Raw genomic sequence first — 25,501 nt, 5'->3', positions numbered from 1 at the left:
CTGCCCCAAAAGAGGTCCCAATGATCCAGAAATCTGAATCCTTGCCTCCTGCTCCAATCCCTCAGCCACGCATTTATCCTCCACCTCATTCTACTCCTATTCTCGCTGTCACGTGACACAGGCAGTAATCCTGAGATTACTACTTTTGTGGTCCTGCTTCTCAACTTCCTTTCTAACTCCCTGTCATCTTTTCTCAGGACCTCTTCCCTTTTCCTACCTATGTCATTGGTACCAATATGTACCACGACCTCTGGCTGTTCTCCATCCCAATGCAGGATATCTTGGACGTGATCTGAAACATCCCGGACCCTGGCACCTGGGAGGAACACTACCATCCACGTTTCTTTCCTGCGTCCACAGAATCGCCTGACTGACACTCTAACTATAGAGTCCCCTATCACTACTGCCTTCCTCTTCCTTTCCCTACCCTTCTGAGCCACAGGGCTTGTCTCTGTGCCAGAGGCACGGCTACTGTCACTTCCCCCAGGTAGGCTGTCCCCCCTAACAGTACTCAAACAGGAGTAATTATTGTCAAGGGGTACAGCCACAGGGGTACTCTCTAGTACCTGACTCTTCCCCTTCCCTCTCCTGACTGTGACCCACTTGTCTGTCTCCTGCAGCCCCGGTGTGACCACCTGCCTATAACTCCTTTCTATCACCTCCTCGCTCTCCCTGACCAGGCGAAGGTCATCGAGCTGCATCTCCAGTTCTCTCAGTCCCCTAGGAGTTGCAGCTGGACACACCTGGTGCAGATATGGCCGTCCAGGAGGCTGGGAGACTCCAGGACCTCCCACATCTGACACCGAGCACAGAAAACTGGCCTCGCACACATACTTACACATACATACACATGTAGTCCTGACGAAGGGTCTCGGCCTGAAACGTCGACTGCACCTCTTCCTACAGATGCTGCCTGGCCTGCTGCGTTCACCAGCAACTTTGATGTGTGTTGCTCACACACATACTTCCTCCTTTCCGCAAATAACACAGGTAAACCTACCTCGCCTCATCCCGTTACCGCCTAAGCCCATTGAGCTAAAGCCCTATTGTTCTGCTGCCTCTCACTCCGCTTCCTGCTCCGAACATTGCCCGCTGGGGATGGCGGTCCCCACAGTATGTTCAATGTTCTGCACCCTTTTGCCACACTCACAGGATCTGCTGGTCTTTAAACTCCACTTCACCATATTGTCTCCTGTCCTACAAACTCCCACAAAGGCTGCTAGACGCTGAGGAAAGAGAAAGACAAAGGCAGTTTGAGATGGAGAAGTAAAGGCTCGAGAGGTAAACTTCTGGCTCTAGGGATAAGTTTGTTGCCAGTCGGAAAGTTAGATTGGTTCCTCCGTTTGATGAGGCTGAGGTTGATAAGTACTTTCAGCATTTTGAGAAAGTTGCTCAGAACCTACAGTGGCCAAGAGACGGTTGCCTCTCCTGTTACAGAGTGTAATTAAGGGTAAGGCTCAGCAGGCTTATTCTGCCCTGTCAGTTGACGATGCAGCTAATTATGTGACAGTAAAACAGGCTGTGCTTAAAGCTTATGAACTGTTTCCAGAAGTCTGTAGGCAAAGGTTTAGGAACTTGAGGGAATCTGTGAGCCAGACTCATGTGGAATTTGCTTATGAGAAGTCTGTGTGTTTTGAATGATGGTGCACATCTAAAACTGTGGATGATGACTTCAACAAATTGAAAGAGTTGATTTTAATTGAAGAGTTTAAAAGATGTGCCCATATGATATAAAGACATATTTGGATGAGAAGGATGCTGCCACTTTACAAGAGTCTGCTAAATTAGCAGATGAGTTTGCTCTAACCCACAAGTTTAAGTTTGCCCCAAGTAAGACCTTCCACAAGGGTAGCACGGATAGTCAGGGTAAACCAGAAATTAAATCTGGGTCTAGTGACAAAGGTAAGGATGAAGGGAAACAATTGAAGGAGAAACATTCTGGTCCTACTCGTCACTATTGCGGGAAACCTGGTCACGTTATGGCTAACTGTTTCCTCCTAAGGAAGAAGAAGGAAAAGGAGGCAGTTCCAGATGCCTGTGTTCAACACTTTGAAACACCTATAAACCCACAGGGTTCCAGACCTTCTGATGAAGGCTATCAAAGGCTGAGATGTCTGACGTGGTCAGGAAAGAATTCATTCCTTTTATGTCAGAGGGGTTTGTTTCAGTGAACGAAGGGTCATCCCCGGTACCAGTGAAAATTCTTCGAGATACTGGGGCTTCTCAGTCACTCTTGTTAGACAATGTTCTAGAGTTTAGTGATGAGACTGCCATTGGTGAGGTAAATCTTATTCAAGGCATTGGGGATGACATTGTTTCTGTACCTTTGCACAAGGTAATTTTGAAGTCAGTGTTAGTTTCAGGACTGGTTAAGATAGGACTACGGCCCAGTTTACCGGTGACAGGTGTCTCTTTGTTGTTAGGGAATGACCTGGCAGGTGGTAAAGTTGTCCCTGCAGTGCAGCTGACGACTAAGCCAAACACTGATGACCCAAAGATGGATTCTAATGTTTATCCATCCTGTGCAGTAACTCGAGCTATGGCAAAGAAGCTTGCCAGTGCGGATGGTCCTGTGCAGCATGGTTCTGCTACCCATGATAGCCCAAATCGGGACTCAGGTCTTGATGACCCGTCAGTGACTTTCCTTCCGTCATTATTGGAACAGGATCCTTGTATTAGGGCTGACTATAAAGATTTGTCTCTGTCCAGGAAGCAGTTTATAGCAGAACAGACCAGAGACCCTGAGATTGCAGCCTTGAGAGAAAAAGCTCTCCCAGGTGATGAGATTGAAAAAGTACCAGTTGGGTACTTTTCAAGGATGGAGTGTTAATGAGGAAGTGGAGACCACCTGATATTCCTGCATTTGGTGAACCCTTTTCTAAAGTTATTGTGGGTTGTGTTGGCCCATTGTCCAAAACTAAAGCTGGCCATCAGTATTTTCTAACCATCATGTGTACATCATCTAGATTTCCAGAAGCAATACCCCTCAGGAATATAAGAGCTCCAACTGTGTCGAAGGTTCTCATAAAGTTTTTCACCCTATTTGGTTTGCCTAAAGAAATCCAGTCCGATCAAGGAAGTAATTTTATGTCAGAATTATTTCAGCAAGATAGTTTACAAACTGGGAGCCAAATAAATTACGTCGTCTGCGTACCATCCAGAATCCCAAGGGGCCTTAGAAAGATTTCATCCTACCCTCAAAATCATGATTAGGACATTCTGTATTGAAAATGAGAAGGATTGGGATGAGGGAGTTCACTTGCTTCAATTTGCAATAGGGGAGTCAGTGCAAGAGTCCCTAGGCTTTAGCCCCTTTGAACTTGTGTTTGGACACCAGGTCCAAGGTCCTTTGGCATTATTAAAAAAGCAATGGATTAACAATGACCTGCATATTAATTTGTTGGACTATGTTTTAAAATTCAAAGATAGATTGAAAAGGGCTAGCAACTAAGCAAGGGAAAATTTAAAATCAGCCCAGGAAAGAATGAAAACTTGTTATGATAAGGAAGCCAGAATGAGGTCATTCAAGCTGGGAGATAAGGTACTTGTTTTGTTCCCTGTGCAAGCAAACCCATTGCAAGCTAAGTTTCATGGTCCTTACGAAATTGTGTCTAAAATCAATGATGTGGATTATGTAGTCAAAACACCAGACAGACGAAGGCCAACGCAGTTTTGTTCCGTAAACATGCTTAAGCTGTATCATGAGAAACAGACAGCAGCTGTGACAGTTGTAGTCAATAACAATGAATCTGAACTCTGGGAATTTACTAGCTGATCCATCTGAGGCCTATTTTAAATCAAACATTATTTCAGCCAGATTGACAAATTCAACTATTTTGGAAAATCTTGATGAGAAATTGGCTCATTTAAAGCCACAGCAGCGGCAACAGGTGAAGCAGTTGATCATGAAATTTCAGGATTTATTTCCTGATGTTCCAAAAAGAACCACAGTAGCCTCACATGATGTAGGTGCCAGTGATGCCAGACCTATAAAACAGTATCCGTATCACATGAATATTGAAAAATGTAGACTTGCTGAACAAGAGATTGAGTATATGTTGGAAAATGGTATTATTAGGCATTCTACTTCAGATTGGATCTCACCTTGTGTTATGATACCTAAACCAGATGGTAGTATCAGGTTTTGCACTGATTACAGAAAGGTGAATGTTATAACAAAAACAGATGCTTATCCCATCCCGAGAGTGGATGATTGTGTAGACAAGGTTGGACAAGCTAAGCTCCTTGGTTATGTTGTAGGTCAAGGCAGGTTGGCTCCTGTTCAGGCAATTTCTGAGATTCCCATTCCAACTGGTAAAAAAGCACTTAGAAGATTCCTGGGAATGGTCGGATATTATCACAAGTTCTGTAAGAACTTTGCTGATGTTGTTCTCCAATTGACTAACCTCCTGAAGAAGGGTGAAAAGTTTGTTTGGATAGAGCCTTGTCAGGAGGCATTTGATAAATTGAAAGCCATCTTATGTCACCAACCTGTGCTCAAGTCACCTGACTTTGCAAAGCTATTTTCCATAGCCGTAGATGCCAGTGATGAAGCTGCAGGAGCAGTGTTACTACAAAGGGATGATTATGATGATGTTGACCATCCTGTGGCTTACTTTTCCAAGAAATTCAATGAGCATCAAAGAAATTATTCCACCATCAAGAAGGAATTATTATCACTTATTTTGGCTTTGCAGCATTTTGATGTGCATGTTTACCCAGCTCAGAAACTAACTTGTGGTTTATACAGATCATAATCCATTGGTGTTCTTGAGTAAGGTGAAAAACAAAAAACAGACAGTTGTTGAATTGGAGTTTGATTTTACAGGAATATGATCTCATGATAACTCACATTAAAGGCAAGGATAATATAATTGCCGGAGTCTCCACTTGACAGTGCATGGAGCAAGACATCTTTTTGTCTTAGCTCCATTTTTTTATAACTTAGTTTCCACTGCTAGAGCTGTTTTAAGTTTGAAGATTTATTATACTTGCTGAAAGATTTTACAGTTTAAATACGATGGCTGGAACTGAATTGCGTAGTGGCAAAACGCTTCCTGAACCGCAGCAAACGGAGAAATCAGAGGAAGTTTCTACTCTGAAAAAAACGTTCTCCTTAATGGAAGCTATGAATGTGAAGATCGGTACGTTGGATACCAAAATGGATAAACTGATGAAAGCTAATGAATTGTTTGAAAAAACCATCATTGTTATTCAGGAGTATTTGAAGAGTCTGTTAGATCAATATCAGTCGCTTAAGCAGAGCAATCACAGAATTGGAAGAGATTTTGAATTAGTGGATCAATTTATTAAGGAACAGGATTTGAAGATATCTTTTATGGAAAAGAAAATTAATGAGAATACTTCGGAACTATCAAGGATTAAGAAGAAAACAATTGATTTGGAAAGCAGAAGTCGCAGGACGAATATAAGTATACTGGGTTTGCCTGAAACTATGGAAACCGGTGAGCCACTTAAGTTCTTTTCGAACATATTATATTCACTTTTTGGTGACATTCTTGAAGCTCGTCCGATATTGGACAGAGCCCACCGAAATGGACATCTTAAATCATCAGTCGAAATTAAATCACCAGCTGGAATTAAACCACGTCCTGTTATTCTCTGTTTGCATTATTTTTCAACCAAAGAAGCTATTCTTCGGAATGCGAGGAAAAGGGATAAGTTAATCTATAATGAAGTCTGGATTCGTATAGTGGAAGACTATGCCCCAGAGATTTATACCGAAAGAATCGAATATCGCGAAGTGATGGTGGAATTTTTAAAAATGAATCTCCATCCATCCCTGCGCTACCCCGCGCATTTGATGATTACTCCACCCAATGCTCGTCTAAGATGGATTGATTCGCCAGAAGATGGTTGGAAATTTGTAAGAGTTTAAGTCTACTCTGTAAGCAATTTGAAAAGTTGATCCTTAGCTGGGAGTGGTTTGTAATCCTGTTGATGAAAGTCTGCTTTTCGTTTTATCAATGTTCAGATACAGACTTGGTTAACTTCCTTAGATCTGTTGTTGTTTAACAGTTAATGTAGTTCTGAGCTTAATACATATATATTTACTTATTTTTTTCTTGATTTGTAAGTCTTTAATATTAGTTGTAGTATATATTAGTACTTATCCTTTTATTTTGAATACATGGCTGTGTATTTTAAATGGATTTAAGATGGCTGTCGTTAACTCAGTTTTAATTACTGTTAGACACAATATGAAAATATTTGGAATTTGTTTACTTCTTTATGTATTCTTTGTTATGTCTTGTTGGTGGTGGTATTTTTATACTTTGTAAATGGAGCTGCCATCTGGAGACGGGTTAAAGGTCAGTAGTTTAGCATGTCATTTGCCTATTGGACGACTCCCGGGCTTTTGGGGGAGGTGAGTGGGGCTATTAGGTTAGTGTTTTTCCGACTGGGCAGTCCTGAGGGGTTTTTCTTTGTCAATCATCTTGCTGCTCTTTCTGATCGAGTCAAGCTTCGACTTTTCTTCCAGTTTAGGCTGCGCCTGTGCGTTAGAATACTTCATAGAACTTTCAAATTAAATTTTAAATATGGATCTCAATAAAATCAATATAATATCGTGGAACTTAAACAGTATGAACCAACCTATTAAGCGTAGAAAGATTCTTAAAAATTAATAACACCATGCAGATATTATTTTTGCACAGGAGATGCATATTCGTAAACAAGATGAAAGTCATTTTTTAATTTTGGAAGGGACCCTTATTTCAATCTTTATTAGTAAATAAAATAAGAGGGGTATCTATTTTTATTAACTCTAAAATCCCTTTTGTCCATTTTAATACTATTACTGATTTAATTGGAAGATATTTGATTGTAACTGGTTTGTTGTGTGGTCAAAAGGTGGCTTTAGTTTGTGTATGCACGCCTAATACAGATAGCCCCAATTTTTTTAAGAAGCTATTTCCTGTATTGCCGATTTTAAATGAATATAAGTTGATTATGGGCAGTGACTTTAACTGCTGTCTTGATCCGTTGATTGATAGATTGTCCACCAACCCGTCACCTCCTAATAAAGCTGCAACTTGCATTAATTCTTTTTTTGGTAGAATATGATTTGGTCGATATTTGGAGATTTAAATTTCCTGAAGAAAAAGATTTTTCCTTTTTTTCCACATGTATATCATAAATATTCAAGAATCGATTTTTTTTTTTGGATATGTGATTGGTGACCTCTGTTGTTTAATGTGCCTATGATGTGATCATGTTATCAGATCACGCACCTATGAAACTAACTTTGGAACTTTCTGATAATATTTACAGACCTCAGTGGAGATTTAACATTTTATTTTTGCAAGTTTCAACTTTTGTAAATTTTATTAAAGAACAAATTCCTCTATTTTTTTAATTGAACACAACTGAGAAAATGTCAAATTTAGTTATTTGGGATACTATGAAATCTTTTCTTAGGGGACAAACAATTTCATATTCAGCGGGTTTCAGGAGGAAAACTAAGGCGGAAATTTTGCTGATTACTAATAGAATTAAAGAAATAGATAAACTTTATTCAGTAATGCCTAGTGAAGATCTCTTTAAGGAAAGGGTGGAACTCCAAGCACAACATGATTTGTTGTTGACTTTTCCTATTGAACAGCAACTTTTTAAATCCAAAAGTCAATTTTATATACATGGAGACAAATCAGGCAAATTATTAGCTGGTCAGTTGAAAGCAAGTATGGCTAGAAGACAGATTCTAAAAATAAGAAGACCTGACACAACTACAACGGGTTATTGGGAGTATTCTATAGGCCCCTTGGTAGCAGCAGAGATACAGAGGAGCAGATTGGGAGGCAGATTTTGGAAAGGTGCAAAAATAACAGGGTTGCTACTGGAAAGCGGCCAGTGAGTGAGTGGGCCAGTGAAGGACTGGAGCTTTGAGGCTTTGACTCGAGAGATTCTGGCAGTTTTGGCAGTTGGTCTGTACAATCAGATCAGCAGTAAGCCATTAATTAGACAATCAAGATTTGAATAGCTCAGACTCAGCAGAAAGCAGCTGACTGGGCAGTCGAGGTCAGGTGACCAAACATTTTGAAAAACTCAAACAGACAAATAGAGGGATAGCTCAAGCGAAGCGGCCAGTGCGTGAGTGGGCCAGTGAAGGAGTGAAGCTTTGTGGAGTTGACTCGAGAGGCTTTGACGAGAAGAGGCGGAGGACAAGCTAGCTCGCAGTTAGTTTTTACAATGTCTCCGGAGACGGTGATGTGCCTCTCATGTGAGATGTGGCAGTCTTGAGGGAACTCCCTTCTCCCGCAGAGTCACATCTGCCAGAAGTGCATACGCCTGGGTGATCTGGAAGACCGTGTAAGGAATCTGGAGCAGCAGCTGGATGACCTTCGACTCATAAGGGAGAATGAGGCCGTCATAGATGAGAGCTACAGGGAGGTAGTCACACCTAGGCTGTCGGAAGCAGGTCGTTGGGTGACAGTCAGGGGGGAAAGCGAAGGTGAGCAGACAGGTAGTGCAGAGCACCCCTTTAGCCATTCCCCTGAATAATAAGTTTACCGTCCTGGATACTGTTGGCGGGGACTACTGATCAGGTGTGAGCCACGGTGGCAGGGCCTCCGGCACTGAGTCTGACCCTGTGGTGCAGAAGGGTGGGATGGAGAAGAGGAGAGCTGTTGTCATTGGAGACTCTATAGTCAGGGGAGCAGACAGGAGATTTTGTGGACGTGAGAAGGACACCCGCATGGTTTGTTGCCTACCGGGTGCCAGGGTCTGAGATGTCTCTGACCGGGTGCACGACATCCTGCTACGAGAGGGAAAGCAACCAGAAGTCGTGATACATGTTGGGACCAACAACATAGGCGGGAAGAGGGATGAGGTCCTGAAGTGTGAGTTTCAGGAACTAGGCAGAATGGTGAAGAACAGGACATCAAGGGTGGCGTTCTCAGGATTGCTGCCAGTGCTACGTGACAGTGATGGTAAGAATTGGAGGAGATGGCAGTTGAATGCGTGGCTGAGGAGTTGGTGCAGGGAGCAGGGTTTTAGATTTTTAGATCATTGGGATCTCTTCTGGGGAAGGTGGGACCTGTACAGATTGGATGGGTTGCACCTGAACTCGAGGGGGAGCAATATCCTTGCAGGTAGGTTTGCTAGCATGGTTCGGGAGGGTTTAAACTAATTTGCTAGGGGGATGGGACGCAGAGCGATAGAGCAGTGAAAGAAGTGCATGGAGTAGAGCCAGATCTAACATATAGAGAGGCTTTGAGGAAAGAGAAGCAGAATAAATGGTGTAAGGACAGTAAGGTAGAAGGGCAGAAATGTGTGTACCTCAATGTAAGAAGCATCAGGAACAAAGGTGATGAACTGAGAGCTTGGATACATATATGGAATTATGATGTAGTGGCCATTACAGAGACTTGGCTGGCACCAGGGCAGGAATGGATTCTCAATATTCCTGGATTTCAGTGCTTTAAAAGGGATAGAGAGGGTGGAAAAAGGGGAGAAGGGGTGGCATTACTGGTCAGGGATACTATTACAGCTACAAAAAGGGTGGGTAATGTAGCAGGATCCTCTTTTGAGTCAATATGGGTGGAAGTCAGGAACAGGAAGGGAGCAGTTACTCTATTGGGGGTATTCTATAGGCCCCCTGGTAGCAGCAGAGATACAGAGGAGCAGATTGGGAGGCAGATTTTGGAAAGGTGAAAAAATAACAGGGTTGTTATCATGGGTGACTTTAACTTCCCTAATATTGATTGGCACCTGATTAGTTCCAAGGGTTTAGATGGGGCAGAGTTTGTTAAGTGTGTCCAGGACGGATTCCTGTCACAGTACGTGGACAGGCCGACCAGGGGGAATGCCATACTAGATCTAGTACTAGGTAATGAACCAGGTCAGGTCACAGATCTCTCAGTGGGTGAGCATCTGGGGGACAGTGACCACCGCTCCCTGGCCTTTAGCATTATCATGGAAAAGGATAGAATCAGAGAGGACAGGAAAATTTTTAATTCGGGAAGGGCAAATTATGAGGCTATAAGGCTAGAACTTGCGGGTGTGAATTGGGATGATGTTTTTGCAGGGAAATGTACTATGGACATGTGGTTGATGTTTAGAGATCACTTGCGGGATGTTAGGGATAAATTTGTCCCAGTGAGGAAGATAAAGAATGGTAGGGTGAAGGAACCATGGGTGACAAGTGAGGTGGAAAATCTAGTCAAGTGGAAGAAGGCAGCATACATGAGGTTTAGGAAACAAGGATCAGATTGGTCTATTGAGGAATATAGGGAAGCAAGAAAGGAGCTTAAGAAGGGGGCATGAGAAGGCCTTGGCAAGTAGGGTAAAGGAAAACCCCAAGGCATTCTTCAATCATGTGAAGAAAAAAAGGATGACAAGAGTGAAGGTAGGACCGATTAGAGATAAAGGTCGGAAGATGTGCCTGGAGGCTGTGGAAGAGAGCGAGGTCCTCAATGAATACTTCTCTTCGGTATTCACCAATGAGAGGGAACTTGATGATGGTGAGGACAATATGAGTGAGGTTGATGTTCTGGAGCATGTTGATATTAAGGGAGAGGAGGTGTTGGAGTTGTTAAAATACATTAGGACAGAGAAGTCCCCGGGGCCTGATGGAATATTCCCCAGGCTGCTCCACGAGGCGATGGAAGAGATTGCTGAGCCTCTGGCTAGGATCTTTATGTCCTCGTTGTCCACGGAAATGGTACCGGAGGATTGGAGGGAGGCGAATGTTGTCCCTTTGTTCAAAAAAGGTAGTAGGGATAGTCCGGGTAATTATAGACCAGTGAGCCTTACGTCTGTGGTGGGAAAGCTGTTGGAAAAGATTCTTAGGGATAGGATCTATAGGCATTTAGAGAATCATGGTCTGATCAGGGACAGTCAGCATGACTTTGTGAAGGACAGATCGCGTTCTTTGAGGAGGTGGCCAGGCATATAGATGAGCGTAGTGCAGTGGATGTGATCTATTTGGATTTTAGTAAGGCATTTGACAAGGTTCCACATGGTAGGCTTATTCAGAAAGTTAGAAGGCATGGGATCCAGGGAAGTTTGGCCAGCTGGATTCAGAATTGGCTTGCCTGCAGAAGACAGAGGGTCATGGTGAAGGGAGTACATTCAAATTGGAGGATTGTGACTAGTGGTGTCCCACAAGGATCTGTTCTGGGACCTCTACTTTTCATGATTTTTATTAACGACCTGGATGTGGGGGTAGGAGGGTGGGTTGGCAAGTTTGCAGACCACACAAAGGTTGGTGGTGGTGTAGATAGTGTAGAGTATTGTCAAAGATTGCAGAGAGACGTTGATAGGATGCAGAAGTGGGCTGAGAAGTGGCAGATGGAGTTCAACCCGGAGAAGTGTGAGGTGGTTCACTTTGGAAGGACAATCTCCAAGGCAGAGTACAAAGTAAATGGCAGGATACTTGGTAGTGTGGAGGAGCAGGGGGATCTCGGGGTACATGTCCACAGATCCCTGAAAGTTGCCTCACAGGTGGATAGGGTAGTTAAGAAAGCTTATGGGGTGTTAGCTTTCATAAGTTGAGGGATAGAGTTTAAGAGTCGCGATGTAATGATGCAGCTCTATAAAACTCTGGTTAGGCCACACTTGGAGTATTGTGTCCAGTTCTGGTCACCTCACTATAGGAAGGATGTGGAAGCATCGGAAAGGGTACAGAGGAGACTTACCAGGATGCTGCCTGGTTTAGAAAGTAGGCATTATGATCAGAGATTAAGGAAGCTGGGGCTTTACTCTTTGGAGAGAAGGAGGATGAGAGGAGACATGATAGAGGTGTACAAGATAATAAGAGGAATAGATAGAGTGGATAGCCAGCGCCTCTTCCCCAGGGCACCACTGCTCAATACAAGAGGACATGGTTTTAAGGTAAGGGGTGGGAAGTTCAAGGGGGATATTAGAGCAAGGTTTTTTTACTTAGAGAAAAACAACAGGAATTCTGCAGATGCTGGAAATTCAAGCAACACACATCAAAGTTGCTGGTGAACGCAGCAGGCCAAGCAGCATCTGTAGGAAGAGGTGCAGTCGAAGTTTCAGGCCGAGACCCTTCGTCAGGACTAAATGAAGGAAGAGTGAGTAAGGGATCCTCTTCCTACAGATGCTTTTGACTCAGAGAGTTGTTGGTGCGTGGAATGCACTGCCTGAGTCAGTGGTGGAGGCAGATGCACTAGTGAAGTTTAAGAGACTACTAGACAGGTATATGGAGGAATTTAAGGTGGGTGCTTATATGGGAGGCAGGATTTGAGGGTCGGCACAACATTGTGGGCCGAAGGGCCTGTACTGTGCTGTACTATTCTATGTTCTATGTTATCATGGGTGACTTTAACTTCCCTAATATTGATTGGAACCTGATTAGTTCCAAGGGTTTAGATGGGGCAGAGTTTGTTAAGTGTGTCCAGGACAAATTCCTGCCACAGTATGTGGACAGGCCGACTAGGGGGAATGCCATACTATATCTAGTATTAGGTAATGAACCGGGTCAGGTCACAGATCCCTCAGTGGGTGAGCATCTGGGGGACAGTGACCACCGCTCCCTGGCCTTTAGCATTATCATGGAAAATGATAGAATCAAGGACAGGAAAATTTTTAATTGGGGAAGGGCAAATTATGAGGCTATAAGGCTAGAACTTGCGGGTGTGAATTGGGATGATGTTTTTGCAGGGAAATGTACTATGGACATGTGGTCGATATTTAGAGATCTCTTGCAGGATGTTAGGGATAAATTTGTCCTGGTGAGGAAGATGAAGAATGGTAGGGTGAAGGAACCATGGGTGACAAGTGAGGTGGAAAATCTAGTCAGGTGGAAGAAGGCAGCATACATGAGGTTTAGGAAGCAAGGATCAGATGGGTCTATTGTGGAATATTGGGAAGCAAGAAAGGAGCTTAAGAAGGGGCTGAGAAGAGCAAGAAGGGGGCATGAGAAGGCCTTGGTGAGTAGGGTAAAGGAAAACCGCAAGGCATTCTTCAATTATGTGAAGAAAAAAAGGATGACAGGAGTGAAGGTAGGACCGATTAGAGATAAAGGTGGGAAGATGTGCCTGGAGGCTGTGGAAGTGAGCGAGGTCCTCAATGAATACTTCTCTTCGGTATTCACCAATGAATGGGAACTTGATGACGGTGAGGACAATATGAGTGAGGTTGATGTTCTGGAGCATGTTGATATTAAGGGAGAGGAGGTGTTGGAGTTGTTAAAATACATTGGGACGGATAAGTCTCCGGGGCCTGACGGAATATTCCCCAGGCTGCTCCACGAGGCGAGGGAAGAGATTGCTGAGCCTCTGGCTAGGATCTTTATGTCATCGTTGTCCACTGGAATGGTACCGGATGATTGAAGGGAGGCGAATGTTGTCCCCTTGTTCAAAAAAGGTAGTAGGGACAGTCCGGGTAATTACAGACCAGTGAGCCTTACATCTGTGGTGGGAATTGGAACTTCAAGTCATTTACAGATAATCAATGGACTAAAACTCATCTATTTGTGCCCGTCATTCCATATTACAGTTCCAGGTAGTACACCGGGCCCATATGTCAAAGGATAAATCAGCGCGTACCTTCCCTAATATTAATCCAATTTGTGACAGGTGTAATACTGAGTTGGCCACTTTAACTCATATGTATTGGTCTAGTACAAAGCTAGATTACTTTTGGAGAGATGTTTTTAAAACACTATCAAGAGTTTTGGATCTGGATATACAAACTCACTTGCTTATGGCAATTTTTGGGATTATCCCCTCGGAAGCAAGAAATATTCTGCAGTAACGCCTTTTCAACATTACTGGCTAGGAGGGCCATTTTATTGAAGTGGAAGGATTCTAATTGACCTACGGTCTTTTACTGGCTCTCCTCCATTATGTCCTGTTTAAGTTTAGAGAAAATAAGAAGTCGGACATTTGATACATCCTTTAACTCTGAGCAAATATGGCGACCTTTTATCCAATATTTTCATTTAATTTGATTTATTACACTTTCAATTTTTTTTCGACGTCTTGGATTTGATCATAAAGTATTTTCTTTCTTTTTTTGTCATATCCTCAAAATGGACTGTCCAGTCCTTTTATTTTGTTTTATTATAGTGTAGTGGATTTTTTTCTTTTCATTTAAAATCCAATGTTTTTTCTTTTCTTTTCATAAACTGGTAAGAGGAGAATTGTTATTTTCTTTTTTTTATTATTATATATTTTACACTAGTTTAACATTATCTATGATTTTGACATTTATCTTAATCTTTATAATGTAACTGATATATGTATTTGAATTAATTCACCTCTTGACTGTATCATTGCCTTTTTAAAAAATCAATAAAAAGATTAATAAAGAAAAAGGATAATATAATTGCCGATTGTCTTCCCAGATGTTAAGTTTGCGGTGTACTTTTAATAGTGGAGTGGGAGTTACTATTTGAATACGCTTCTGCAATATGTTATATGTCTGTAGTACACTATATAGTAACCGTAAATGTATTCTTTCACATACTGTAGATTGCAGTTAAAATTTTGCTCTTACAAATCAAAATTTTCCCTTTTTTGGGGGAGGTGTTACGTGACCACCGTTTCATTTACCGTGGGTGTCACTTTAAAACGCCTGGATGAGGCAGGACTATGACATCGGTATAACAAGCTGTGACAGACCGCTGGGACTTTCAAAGAAAGAGAGAGAGAGAGAGTGTGTGTGTGTGTGTGTGTGTGTGTGTGTGTGTGTGTGTGTGTGTGTGTGTGTGTGTGTGTGTGTAAGTTTTGGACCACAAGCTGCCAGCAGGAGCTTGCTGCAGCAATGGGTAAAGTCTGATACTTTCCCGTGCCCAGAGAATTGGGTTGATCAACAGCACCCAGTGCACAATGGATGTGTGACTGTCACTTCCTATGATCTATACATGGATTTTGTTGGAGTACTCTATGGCGACCACCTTTGTTAACCCTTACATGGTTGCGGGTATGTTATGTGGTAACCACTTGAGCTAAGGGTTATTCCGCGACTGTCACCTTGTCATATTTCTATGTGGATTTCGGGACAACTCGACCGATAAGATCTTCGGTGACTGTTACTTTATTTTCCCGGTGTGAAACCCGTGGAATTCTTCGTAATCGCCTCCTCTCTACATTTTAATGTGGATTTACAAGTTTCTCCCTCACTTATTCCGTGGATTACTGGATCTTTCTAGTTTGCTAACTTAAGACTTTAAGAACTGTTTCTAAGATTGACAGTTTTTTAACATGCACATGACACTGTTAACTTCTGTTTATTCCATTTGATTTTCTATATTTTTGAGTAGATAGTAATAAACACAGTGTTTTAACATTAAAACCTGACTCAATTTGTGATCTATTGCTGCTGGTACGTAACACCTGGCATTCAGGAGAATGAGGGGGAATCTCATAGAAATATACCAAATGTTAAATGGCCTTAACAGATTAGATATGGCAAAGTTATTTCCCATGGTAGGGGAGTACAGGACAAAAGGACAAGACTTAAGGATTGAAGGACATCCATTTAGAACAGAGGTGCGGAGAAATTACTTTAGTCAGAGGGTTGTAAATCTGTGGAATTTGTTGCCACAAGCGGCTGTGGAGGCCAAGTCATTGGATGCACTTAAGGCAGAGATAGATAGATCAAAGGGTATGGGGAGAAGGCAGGGGAGTTGGGAAGACTGGAAGAATTGGATCAGCCATGATTGAATGCTGGAGCAGACTCGATGGGCTGAATGGCCTACTTCCGTTCCTTTCTCTTATAGCCTTATGGACACGATATGTGGTGGGGGAAATGCTAAGTGGTGAGAGCAGGGTATGGGGGTTCACAGTTTGTATTGTGGGAACACTTTGGGGGTCATTGTTAGTATTGAGGGTATGCACTGGTGGGTGTACACAGTAAGTGGTGGGGTACACTGTAGGGTAACCCGGTAAGTGGTGTGGGTACATGATGGACATTTTAAGAGGTGGTCTGGCAGTTGCGCTGGGGTCCTGAATTACTCCTCTGAATTGTGCTTTTGAAAAGAGAGAGAGAGAAGTGCCCAACACAAACATCTTGTTGAAAAGAAAGAGAGACAGTTATTGAACACCGACATCTTGCTTTTAAGAGAGAGAGAGGCAAAGACAGCTTTGGATGATGTTATGGGTTTTCTGTAGCTTGTTTACATTTTTACAAGGACACTGGTTTCAGCTTCTGTATTCTTACAGAGAGAGAGGGGAGGAGCTGCTTGAGTGACAGCTGGTATTCAGCATGGGGAGATAATTAGAAGGTCAGATGATAAACGGGAGACACATGGTTTTGGACACTGAATGAGCTTTGTTGTGCCCACAGAAAAAGTGGGTTTTGGAGGATCGATCAGGTGGATTGATCAGTGGCTCTCGCAGTGTGAACAGGGAGTGACCGGTGGGAAGTTATTAGTGTGTCCACCCCCTCGCCTGGGTTGATAACTCCACCACAGAAGACGGTCCCCTTGTGTGGTCACATTCGGTGACTTCAAAAGGATCTTGGAGGACAACGAAGAAATGACGGCATCAACTTACCTGAACTAAACACCTCTCTCTCTCTCCAACACTGCTCAACTAAATACCACGAACTTAACCGATTCCCTTTACCCATCGTTGTATGGCTGTATCCATTTACCGCCTCAGCTTGAAGAAGCTTGGGTCTATTATTTCCACACTTATATATAATCATTGCTACCTGTCTGATACAGGTTTCCCCCACCAACCGAAGGTAGAGTGTTCCTATGAAACGGTTCGCAAGCCGGAATATTTATATGGGAAAAATTTGTGAGCGTTCGCAGACCCAAAAATAACCTACCAAATCATGCCAAATAACACATAAAACCTAAAACAACAGTAACATAATAGTAAAAGCAGGAATGATATGATAAATACACAGCCTATATAAAGTAGAAATACTTTTCTACAATCATTGTCTGCACTGTTCTCTGTAGCAAAAATCTCACGCAAGCGCTGTCGGCAAAAACACAGCGCAAGCGCTGTTGGCAGAAACACTCTCTCCAGTAACCTCTAAGCTATGAAGCCAACCAGCCAAATCATACCAAATAACACATAAAAATACACAGCCAATATAAGGTAGAAATAATATATGTACAGTGCAGTATCACTTACAGGAATCGGGAAGACAGTGCCAAGCACACTGATAATGGCGTGTTAGGCTGAGTCGTCGGAGGTTGGGGTGGTGCAGTGGTCCCCACCCTCCAGGCCGCCGACCGATACACTGCAGCGAAGCATGCAGGAGTCCAGCAGTAGCCGGGGTGCACCCAGCACATCTTCAAGAAAAAAGCCGAAATAAACTAGCTAATTAATTAGGTGCCGCCCGGCATGTAACTGACGGCCCGGATCAGAGGTGACACAATCGGCAATCGCCTCTGATCTGGGCCGACATTTATGTGCCAGGCGGCACCTAATTAATTAGCTTGTTTATTTCGGCTTTTTTCTTAAAGATGTGCTGGGTGCATTCTGGCTACTGCTGCATTCTCTGCGGCCTGGGGGTTGGGGTGGTTTGTTTCCATCAGGGCAGGCAGGTCATCTTCTTCTATGTCTGCCTGCCTTGATGTCGAGGTCGAGGTTCGTTGTCTGCTGCGGCTGATGTGGAAGGCTTGCTTGACTGCTTAGCCTCGTGCATTTTTCTATCATACAGTTCTTTGTAAGCACTCAAACCATCCTGCAAATATGCCCTAAACCAACGTACCCTTTCAAAATTAAAGTCGTACTTTATCATTGCAGTGAAAATCTCACGCAGTTGCTTCACATTCAGTTACTGGACGACTTCACTTTCGGTCCGTTCGCTACTACATTTGGTTTCGATTGTTATCCTTTCCTCTTCCAATTGCATCAGCTCTTCATCTATCAGTTCTTGGTCATGGGATGCCAAAACCTCTTCAACATCATCTTCATCAACTTCCACAAGCCAAACTCACTTTGTCCTTACTGCGTTCACCACGATCGAAATGCTTAATTATGTCTAGTTTTACGCTAAGTGTAACACCCTTACGAGCTCTTTTCGGCTTTTCCGATACCTTAGAACTCATTTTGCAAATGGATGCTCACAGGCACGTGTTTAAGCAATGCCGGCAAGAATGCAGTTCCGAATCCGGGGGAGAGCAGCTGCTCGGGGCGCACGCTGCTTTTTTTTTTCACATGCTGCCTTTTCCCCTAACAGTTCCTGCCTGTGGCCATTGAACGTGCAGCTCCTCCCGTAGAGGGTCGGACACCCTGGGCCAATAGGCTGGTCCTGGACTTATTTTCCACCTGGCATAGTTTGCATTTTGGTGTTTGATTGTTGTGGTTTTTGTATTGCTATATTTACGCTCTATTCTTGGTTGGTGCGGCCGTAACGAAACCAAATTTCCCTCGGGATTAATAAAGTATATCTATCTATCTATCTAAAACACCTTCTGTTAGCGAAAACAGGTAACTGATGTAGGTCTTTCGTAACAGTGAGGTTTCGTAAATCGAACGTTCGAAAAGCGGGGGACATCTGTACACCTGAATTTTTATTACTGTATTGCGTAGTTACTAATAAACGAGCTTTACTGAATAGCAATACCAGACTCCAAGTGTTTTCCATTTCTGCTGGTTCTTTAACCCGTTACACCTTACACACAGAAGTCGACTCTATGTCCCCACAAAGAAGATCAGTGAAAGAACCTAACAGTAAACTGGCAGCAACACACATCAAAGTTGCTGGTGAACGCAGGAGGCCAGGCAGCATCTGTAGGAAGTAAACTGGCAGCATTTGTGTCACCCTCCTTCAAGACGCCAATGGTATGGCGCTTCACTTATTCCACAGAAAGTTACCTGGTCAGTCCCAGAGATGGCAGGATGATCACCATGAAAACCAGGAAGAAGTAACACTTGTGCATTGTCACCTGGTTCTCCGTGGATCTGAAACATAAAGAATTGCCATTACACCATTTGTCTTTCGAACATCGTTCATATCTGACCAACCATCATATCAACTGTCTGTCGAACATCATTCATATCTGATCAGCCATCACATCAACTGTCTGTCGAACACGGTTCATATCTGACCAACCATCGCATCAACTGTCTGTCAAACATCATTCATATCTGACCAACCATCACATCAACTGTCTGTCAAACATCGTTCATATAGAAAAACATAGAAACATAGAAAATAGGTGCAGGAGTAGGCCATTCGGCCCTTTGAGCCTGCACCGCCATTTATTATGATCATGGCTGATCATCCAACTCAGAACCCCGCCCCAGCCTTCTCTCCATACCCCCTGACCCCCGTAGCCACAAGGGCCATATCTAACTCCCTCTTAAATATAGCCAATGAACTGGCCTCAACTGTTTCCTGTGGCAGAGAATTCCACAGATTCACCACTCTCTGTGTGAAGAAGTTTTTCCTAATCTCGGTCCTAAAAGGCTTCCCCTCTATCCTCAAACTGTGGCCCCTCGTTCTGGACTTCCCCAACATCGGGAACAATCTTCCTGCATCTAGCCTGTCCAATCCCTTTAGGATTTTATACGTTTCAATCAGATCCCCCCTCAATCTTCTAAATTCCAACGAGTACAAGCCCAGTTCATCCAGTCTTTCTTCATATGAAAGTCCTGTCATCCCAGGAATCAATCTGGTGAACCTTCTTTGTACTCCCTCTATGGCAAGGATGTCTTTCCTCAGATTAGGGGACCAAAACTGCACACAATACTCCAGGTGTGGTCTCACCAAGGCCTTGTACAACTGCAGTAGTACCTCCCTGCTCCTGTACTCGAATCCTCTCGCTATAAATGCCAGCATACCATTCGCCTTTTTCACCGCCTGCTGTACCTGCATGCCCACTTTCAATGACTGGTGTATAATGATACCCAGGTCTCGTTGCACCTCCCCTTTTCCTAATCGGCCACCATTCAGATAATAATCTGTTTTCCTATTTTTGCCACCAAAGTGGATAACTTCACATTTATCCACATTAAATTGCATCTGCCATGAATTTGCCCACTCACCCAACCTATCCAGGTCACCCTGCATCCTCTTAGCATCCTCCTCACAGCTAACACTGCCACCCAGCTTCGTGTCATCCGCAAACTTGGAGATGCTGCATTTAATTCCCTCATCCAAGTCATTAGTATATATTGTAAACAACTGGGGTCCTAGCACAGAGCCTTGCGGTACCCCACTAGCCACTGCCTGCCATTCTGAAAAGGTCCCGTTTATTCCCACTCTTTGCTTCCTGTCTGCTAACCAATTCTCCACCCACACCAATACCTTACCCCCAATACCGTGTGCTTTAAGTTTGCACACTAATCTCCTGTGTGGGACCTTGTCAAAAGCCTTTTGAAAATCCAAATATACCACATCCACTGGTTCTCCCCTATCCACTCTACTAGTTACATCCTCAAAAAATTCTATGAGATTCGTCAGACATGATTTTCCTTTCACAAATCCATGTTGACTTTGTCCAATCATTTCACCGCTTTCCAAATGTGCTGTTATCACATCCTTGATAACTGACTCCAGCAGTTTCCCCACCACCGACGTTAGGCTAACCGGTCTATAATTCCCCGGTTTCTCTCTCCCTCCTTTTTTAAAAAGTGGAGTTACATTAGCCACCCTCCAATCCTCAGGGACTAGTCCAGAATCTAATGAGTTTTGAAAAATTATCACTAATGCATCCACTATTTCTTGGGCTACTTCCTTAAGCACTCTAGGATGCAGACCATCTGGCCCTGGGGATTTATCTGCCTTCAATCCCTTCAATTTACCTAACACCACTTCCCTACTAACATGTATTTCGCTCAGTTCCTCCATCTCACTGGACCCTCTGTCCCCTACTATTTCTGGAAGATTATTTATGTCCTCCTTAGTGAAGACAGAACCAAAGTAATTATTCAATTGGTCTGCCATGTCCTTGCTCCCCATAATCAATTCACCTGTTTCTGTCTACAGGGGACCTACATTTGTCTTTACCAGTCTTTTCCTTTTTACATATCTGATCAACCATCACATCAACTGTCTGTCGAACACGGTTCATATCTGACCAACCATCACATCAACTGTCTGTCAAACATCGTTCATATCTGACCGACCATCACATCAACTGTCTGTCGAACACAATTCATATCTGACCAACCATCACATCAACTGTCTGTCGAACATCGTTCATATCTGATCAATCATCACATCAACTGTCTGTCAAACATCGTTCATATCTGACCAACCATCACATTAACTGTCTGTCAAACACAGTTCACATCTGACCGACCATCACATCAACTGTCTGTCGAACATCGTTCATATCTGATCAATCATCACATCAACTGTCTGTCAAACATCGTTCATATCTGACCAACCATCACATTAACTGTCTGTCAAACACGGTTCAGATCTGACCAGCCATCACACCAACTGTCTGTCAAACATGGTTCATATCTGACCAACCATCACATCAACGGTCTGTCGAACACAGTTCACATCTGACCGACCATCACATCAACTGTCTGTCGAACACAGTTCATATCTGACCAATCATCACATCAACTGTCTGTTGAACACAGTTTATATCTGATCAACCATCACATCAAATTTTAGTTTAAGAGCCGAGAGGTAATGTTGCAGCTATATAGGACGCTGGTCAGACCCGACCTGGAGTACTGTGCTCAGTTCTGGTCGCCTCACGACAGGAAGGATGTGGAAGCCATGGAAAGGGTGCAGAGGAGACTTACAAGGATGTTGCCTGGATTGGGGAGCATACTTTAAGAGAATAGGTTGTGTGAACTCAGCCTTTTCTCCTTGGAGCGACGGAGGATGAGAGGTGACCTGATAGAGGTGTATAAGATGATGAGAGGCATTGATCGTGTGGATAGAAAGAGGCTTTTTGCCAGGGCTAAAATGATTGCCATAGGAGGACACAGGTTTAAGGTGCTGGGGAGTAGGTTCAGAGGAGATGTCACGGGTAAGATTTTTACCACAGAGTGGTGAGTGCGTGGAATGGGCTGCCGGCAATGGTGGTGGAGGCAGATAAGATAGGGTCTTTTAAGAGACTTTTGGATAGGTACATGGAGCTTAGAAAAATAGAGGGCTATAGGTTAGCCGAGTAATTTCTAAGGTAGGGGCATGTTTGGCACAACTTTGTGGGCTGAAGGGCCTGTATTGTGCTGTAGGTTTTCTATGTTTCTATCAACTGTCTGTCAAACACGGTTTATATCTCACCAGCCATCACATGAACTGTCTGTCGAACATGGTTCATATTTAAGTAATTTTCCATATATACAAGATTCTGACCTGTTAGACATTATTTTAAAAATAAATCCTTTTGTGAAAGGTTTTATTGGGAAAATTTATAATTTACTATTACAACAGTATAATTATCCTTTTCTTAAGATTAAGCAAGATTGGGAAACAGAGCTTAACATGACCTTGATAACAGGGATTGGTTGCGAATTTTGAAGTTGGTTAACTCTTCTTCGATTTGTGCCAGTCACTCTCTAATTCAATTTAAAATTGTACATCGTTACTATTTGACAAAGGAGAGACTGTCTAAAATGTTTTCTAATGTTGATAGTCAGTGTGATAGATGTAAAACTGAGACGGCTATATTGACACAAACAACAGGAACGAAGGGTCTCGGCCTGAAACGTCAACTGCACCTCTTCCTAGAGATGCTGCCTGGCCTGCTGCGTTCACCAGCAACTTTTATGAGTGCGGCTATATTGACACATATGTTTTGGTCGTGTTCTGTATTGAAACAGTTTTAGAAATCTATTTTCTCTACAATTTCTAAAGCTTTAAAAATTAATTTACAACCTCATACATTGTTAGTTCTGTTCGGTATAATTCCTCAATATATTCATGGTATTTCTATATCACACCAATATGTGATTGCATTTGTCACATTATTGGCTAGAAGGGCTATTTTACTGAAATGGAAAGATGCCTCTGCTCCCACTTTGATACAATGGTTCTCTCAGGTGATATTATGTTTTAGTTTGGAGAAAATTAGAAGTTGAACTTTTGATCCTCGATTTGACTTTGAGAAAAGGTGGGGTTCTCTTGCCCGCTATTATCATTTGATCCGAGTTAATTAAGATGGTCCCCTTCTGATTCTTGTGTAATTGGTTTTGGTTGGCGGATTGATGTTTTCCTTTTATGGAAGCTTTTATGGCGTATAGCTCCGGGGTTGTGCTCCCAATGGGTTTGTTTCTCATTTTTTTTCAGTTAGTAGGGTTTTTTTTGTTTTAGTTAGTAGGGGTTCTTTTTTCCTTCTTTCTTTTTTCCAAAAAAATAATAGTTTTAACATTTTTTCTTATTATTATTGGTATACTGTTTAGCTTGGTTAATCAGTTATTTGATAGTTTAACTCTTATTGTATATATTGATATGTTGATTTAACTACTTTAATTTATTTTTTGTTGATTTTCAATAATAATTAATGAAAAGATTTAAAAATGAAATGAACTGTCTGTCAAACATGGTTCATATCTGAAAGACCATCACATCAACCGTCAGTCGAACACAGTTCATATTGGCATCTAAGGAGATGCCAATCAACATTAGGAAAGTTAAAATCACCCATCACACAACCCTATTATTGCACTGTTCCAGAATCTGCCTCCCTATCTGCTCCTTGACATCTCTGTTACTATTGAGGGGTGGTCTATGAAAAAACACCCAGTAGATTTATTGCCTCCTTTCTGTTTCTGACTTTCACCCATAATGACTCAGTAAACAATCCCTCCATGACTTAAACACGAGGAATTCTGCAGACGCTGGAAATTCAAGCGACACACATCAAAGTTGCTGGTGAACGCAGCAGGCCAGGCAGCGTCTATAGGAAGAGGTACAGTCGACGTTTTGGGCCGAGACACTTCGTCAGGACTAACTGAAAGAAGAGCTAGTAAGAGATTTCAAAGTGGGAGGGGGAGGGGGAGATCCAAAATGATAGGAGAAGACAGGAGGGGGAGGGATGGAGCCAAGAGCTGGACAGTTGATTGGCAAAAAGGATATGAGAGGATCATGGGACAGGAGGCCCAGGGAGAAGGAAAAGGGAGAGGGGGGGAAAACCCAGAGGATGGGCAAGGGGTATAGTCAGAGGGACAGAGGGAGAAAAAGGAGAGAGAAAAAAAGAATATGTGTATATAAATAAATAACGGATGGGGTACGAGAGGGAGGCAGGGCATTAGCGGAAGTTAGAGAAGTCAATGTTCATGCCATCAGGTTGGAGGCTACCCAGACGGAATATAAGGTGTTGTTCCTCCAACCTGAGTGTGGCTTCATCTTGACAGTAGAGGAGGCCATGGATAGACATGTCAGAATGGGAATGGGATGTGGAATTAAAATGTGTGGCCACTGGGAGATCCTGCTTTCTCTGGCGGACAGAGCGTAGGTGTTCAGCAAAATGATCTCCCAGTCTGCGTCGGGTCTCGCCAATATATAGAAGGCCACATCAGGAGCAACGGACGCAGTATATCACCCCAGCCGACTGACAGGTGAAGTGTCGCCTCACCTGGAAGGACTGTCTGGGGCCCTGAATGGTGGTAAGGGAGGAAGTGTAAGGGCATGTGTCGCACTTGTTCCGCTTACAAGGATAAGTGCCAGGGGGGAGATCAGTGGGGAGGGATGGGGGCGACTAATGGACAAGGGAGTTGCATAGGGAGCAATCCCTGCGGAAAGCGGGGGGTGGGGGGAGGGAAAGATGTGCTTAGTGGTGGGATCCTGTTGGAGGTGGCGGAAGTTACAGAGAATAATATGTTGGACCCGAAGGCTGGTGGGGTGGTAGGTGAGGACCAGGGGAACCCTATTCCTAGTGGGGTGGCAGGAGGATGGAGTGAGTGCAGATGTGCGTGAAATGGGGGATATGCGTTTGAGAGCAGAGTTGATGGTGGAGGAAGGAAAGCCCCTTTCTTTGAAAAAGGAGGACATCTCCCTCTTCCTGGAATGAAAAGCCTCATCCTGAGAGCAGATATGGCGGAGACGGAGGAATTGCGAGAAGGGGATGGCATTTTCGCAAGAGACAGGGTGAGAAGAGGAATAGTCCAGATAGCTGTGAGAGTCAGTAAGCTTATAGTAGACATCAGTAGATAAGCTGTCTCCAGAGATAGAGACAGAAAGATCTAGAAAGGGGAGGGAGGTGTCGGAAATGGACCAGGTAAACTTGAGGGCAGGGTGAAAGTTGGGGGCAAAGTTAACGAAGTCAACGAGTCTTCGCTACATTGACCCAAACCTATTCTGGTATCTGTCCCCTAATTTTCCTTCGCTATGTTGATGACTGCATTGGCGCTGCTTCCTGCACGCATGCTGAGCTCGTTGACTTCATGCCATCATATCCTCTCATATCCCTTTTGCCAATCATCCTCTCATATCCCTTTGCCAATCAACTGTCCAGCTCTTGGCTTCACCCCTCCCCCTCCTGTCTTCTCCTATCATTTCAGATCTCCCCCTCCCCCTTTCAAATCTCTTACTAACTCTTCTTTCAGTTAGTCCTGACGAAGGGTCTCGGCCTGAAACATCGACTGCACCTCATCCTAGAGATACTGTCTGGCCTGCTGTGTTCACCAGCAAC

The 25,501-nt window shown here is 43.3% G+C and overlaps 1 protein-coding gene across 1 annotated transcript in view; it reads right to left on the bottom strand.

Moving 5' to 3' along the window:
• The window catches only part of tmem63c (transmembrane protein 63C), a 228,636-nt gene that overhangs the window by 61,137 nt on the left and 141,998 nt on the right, over positions 1-25,501 (bottom strand). The window contains exon 15 of the mRNA XM_072251616.1: positions 18,774-18,860. Coding sequence (XP_072107717.1) covers positions 18,774-18,860 — 87 coding nt within the window. The remainder of the gene's footprint in view (positions 1-18,773; positions 18,861-25,501) is intronic.

Source organism: Mobula birostris, chromosome 1 (genome assembly GCF_030028105.1).
Source record: "Mobula birostris isolate sMobBir1 chromosome 1, sMobBir1.hap1, whole genome shotgun sequence".
Taxonomy (NCBI): Eukaryota; Metazoa; Chordata; class Chondrichthyes; order Myliobatiformes; family Myliobatidae; genus Mobula; species Mobula birostris.
This window is presented reverse-complemented; position numbering and strand designations above follow the sequence as displayed.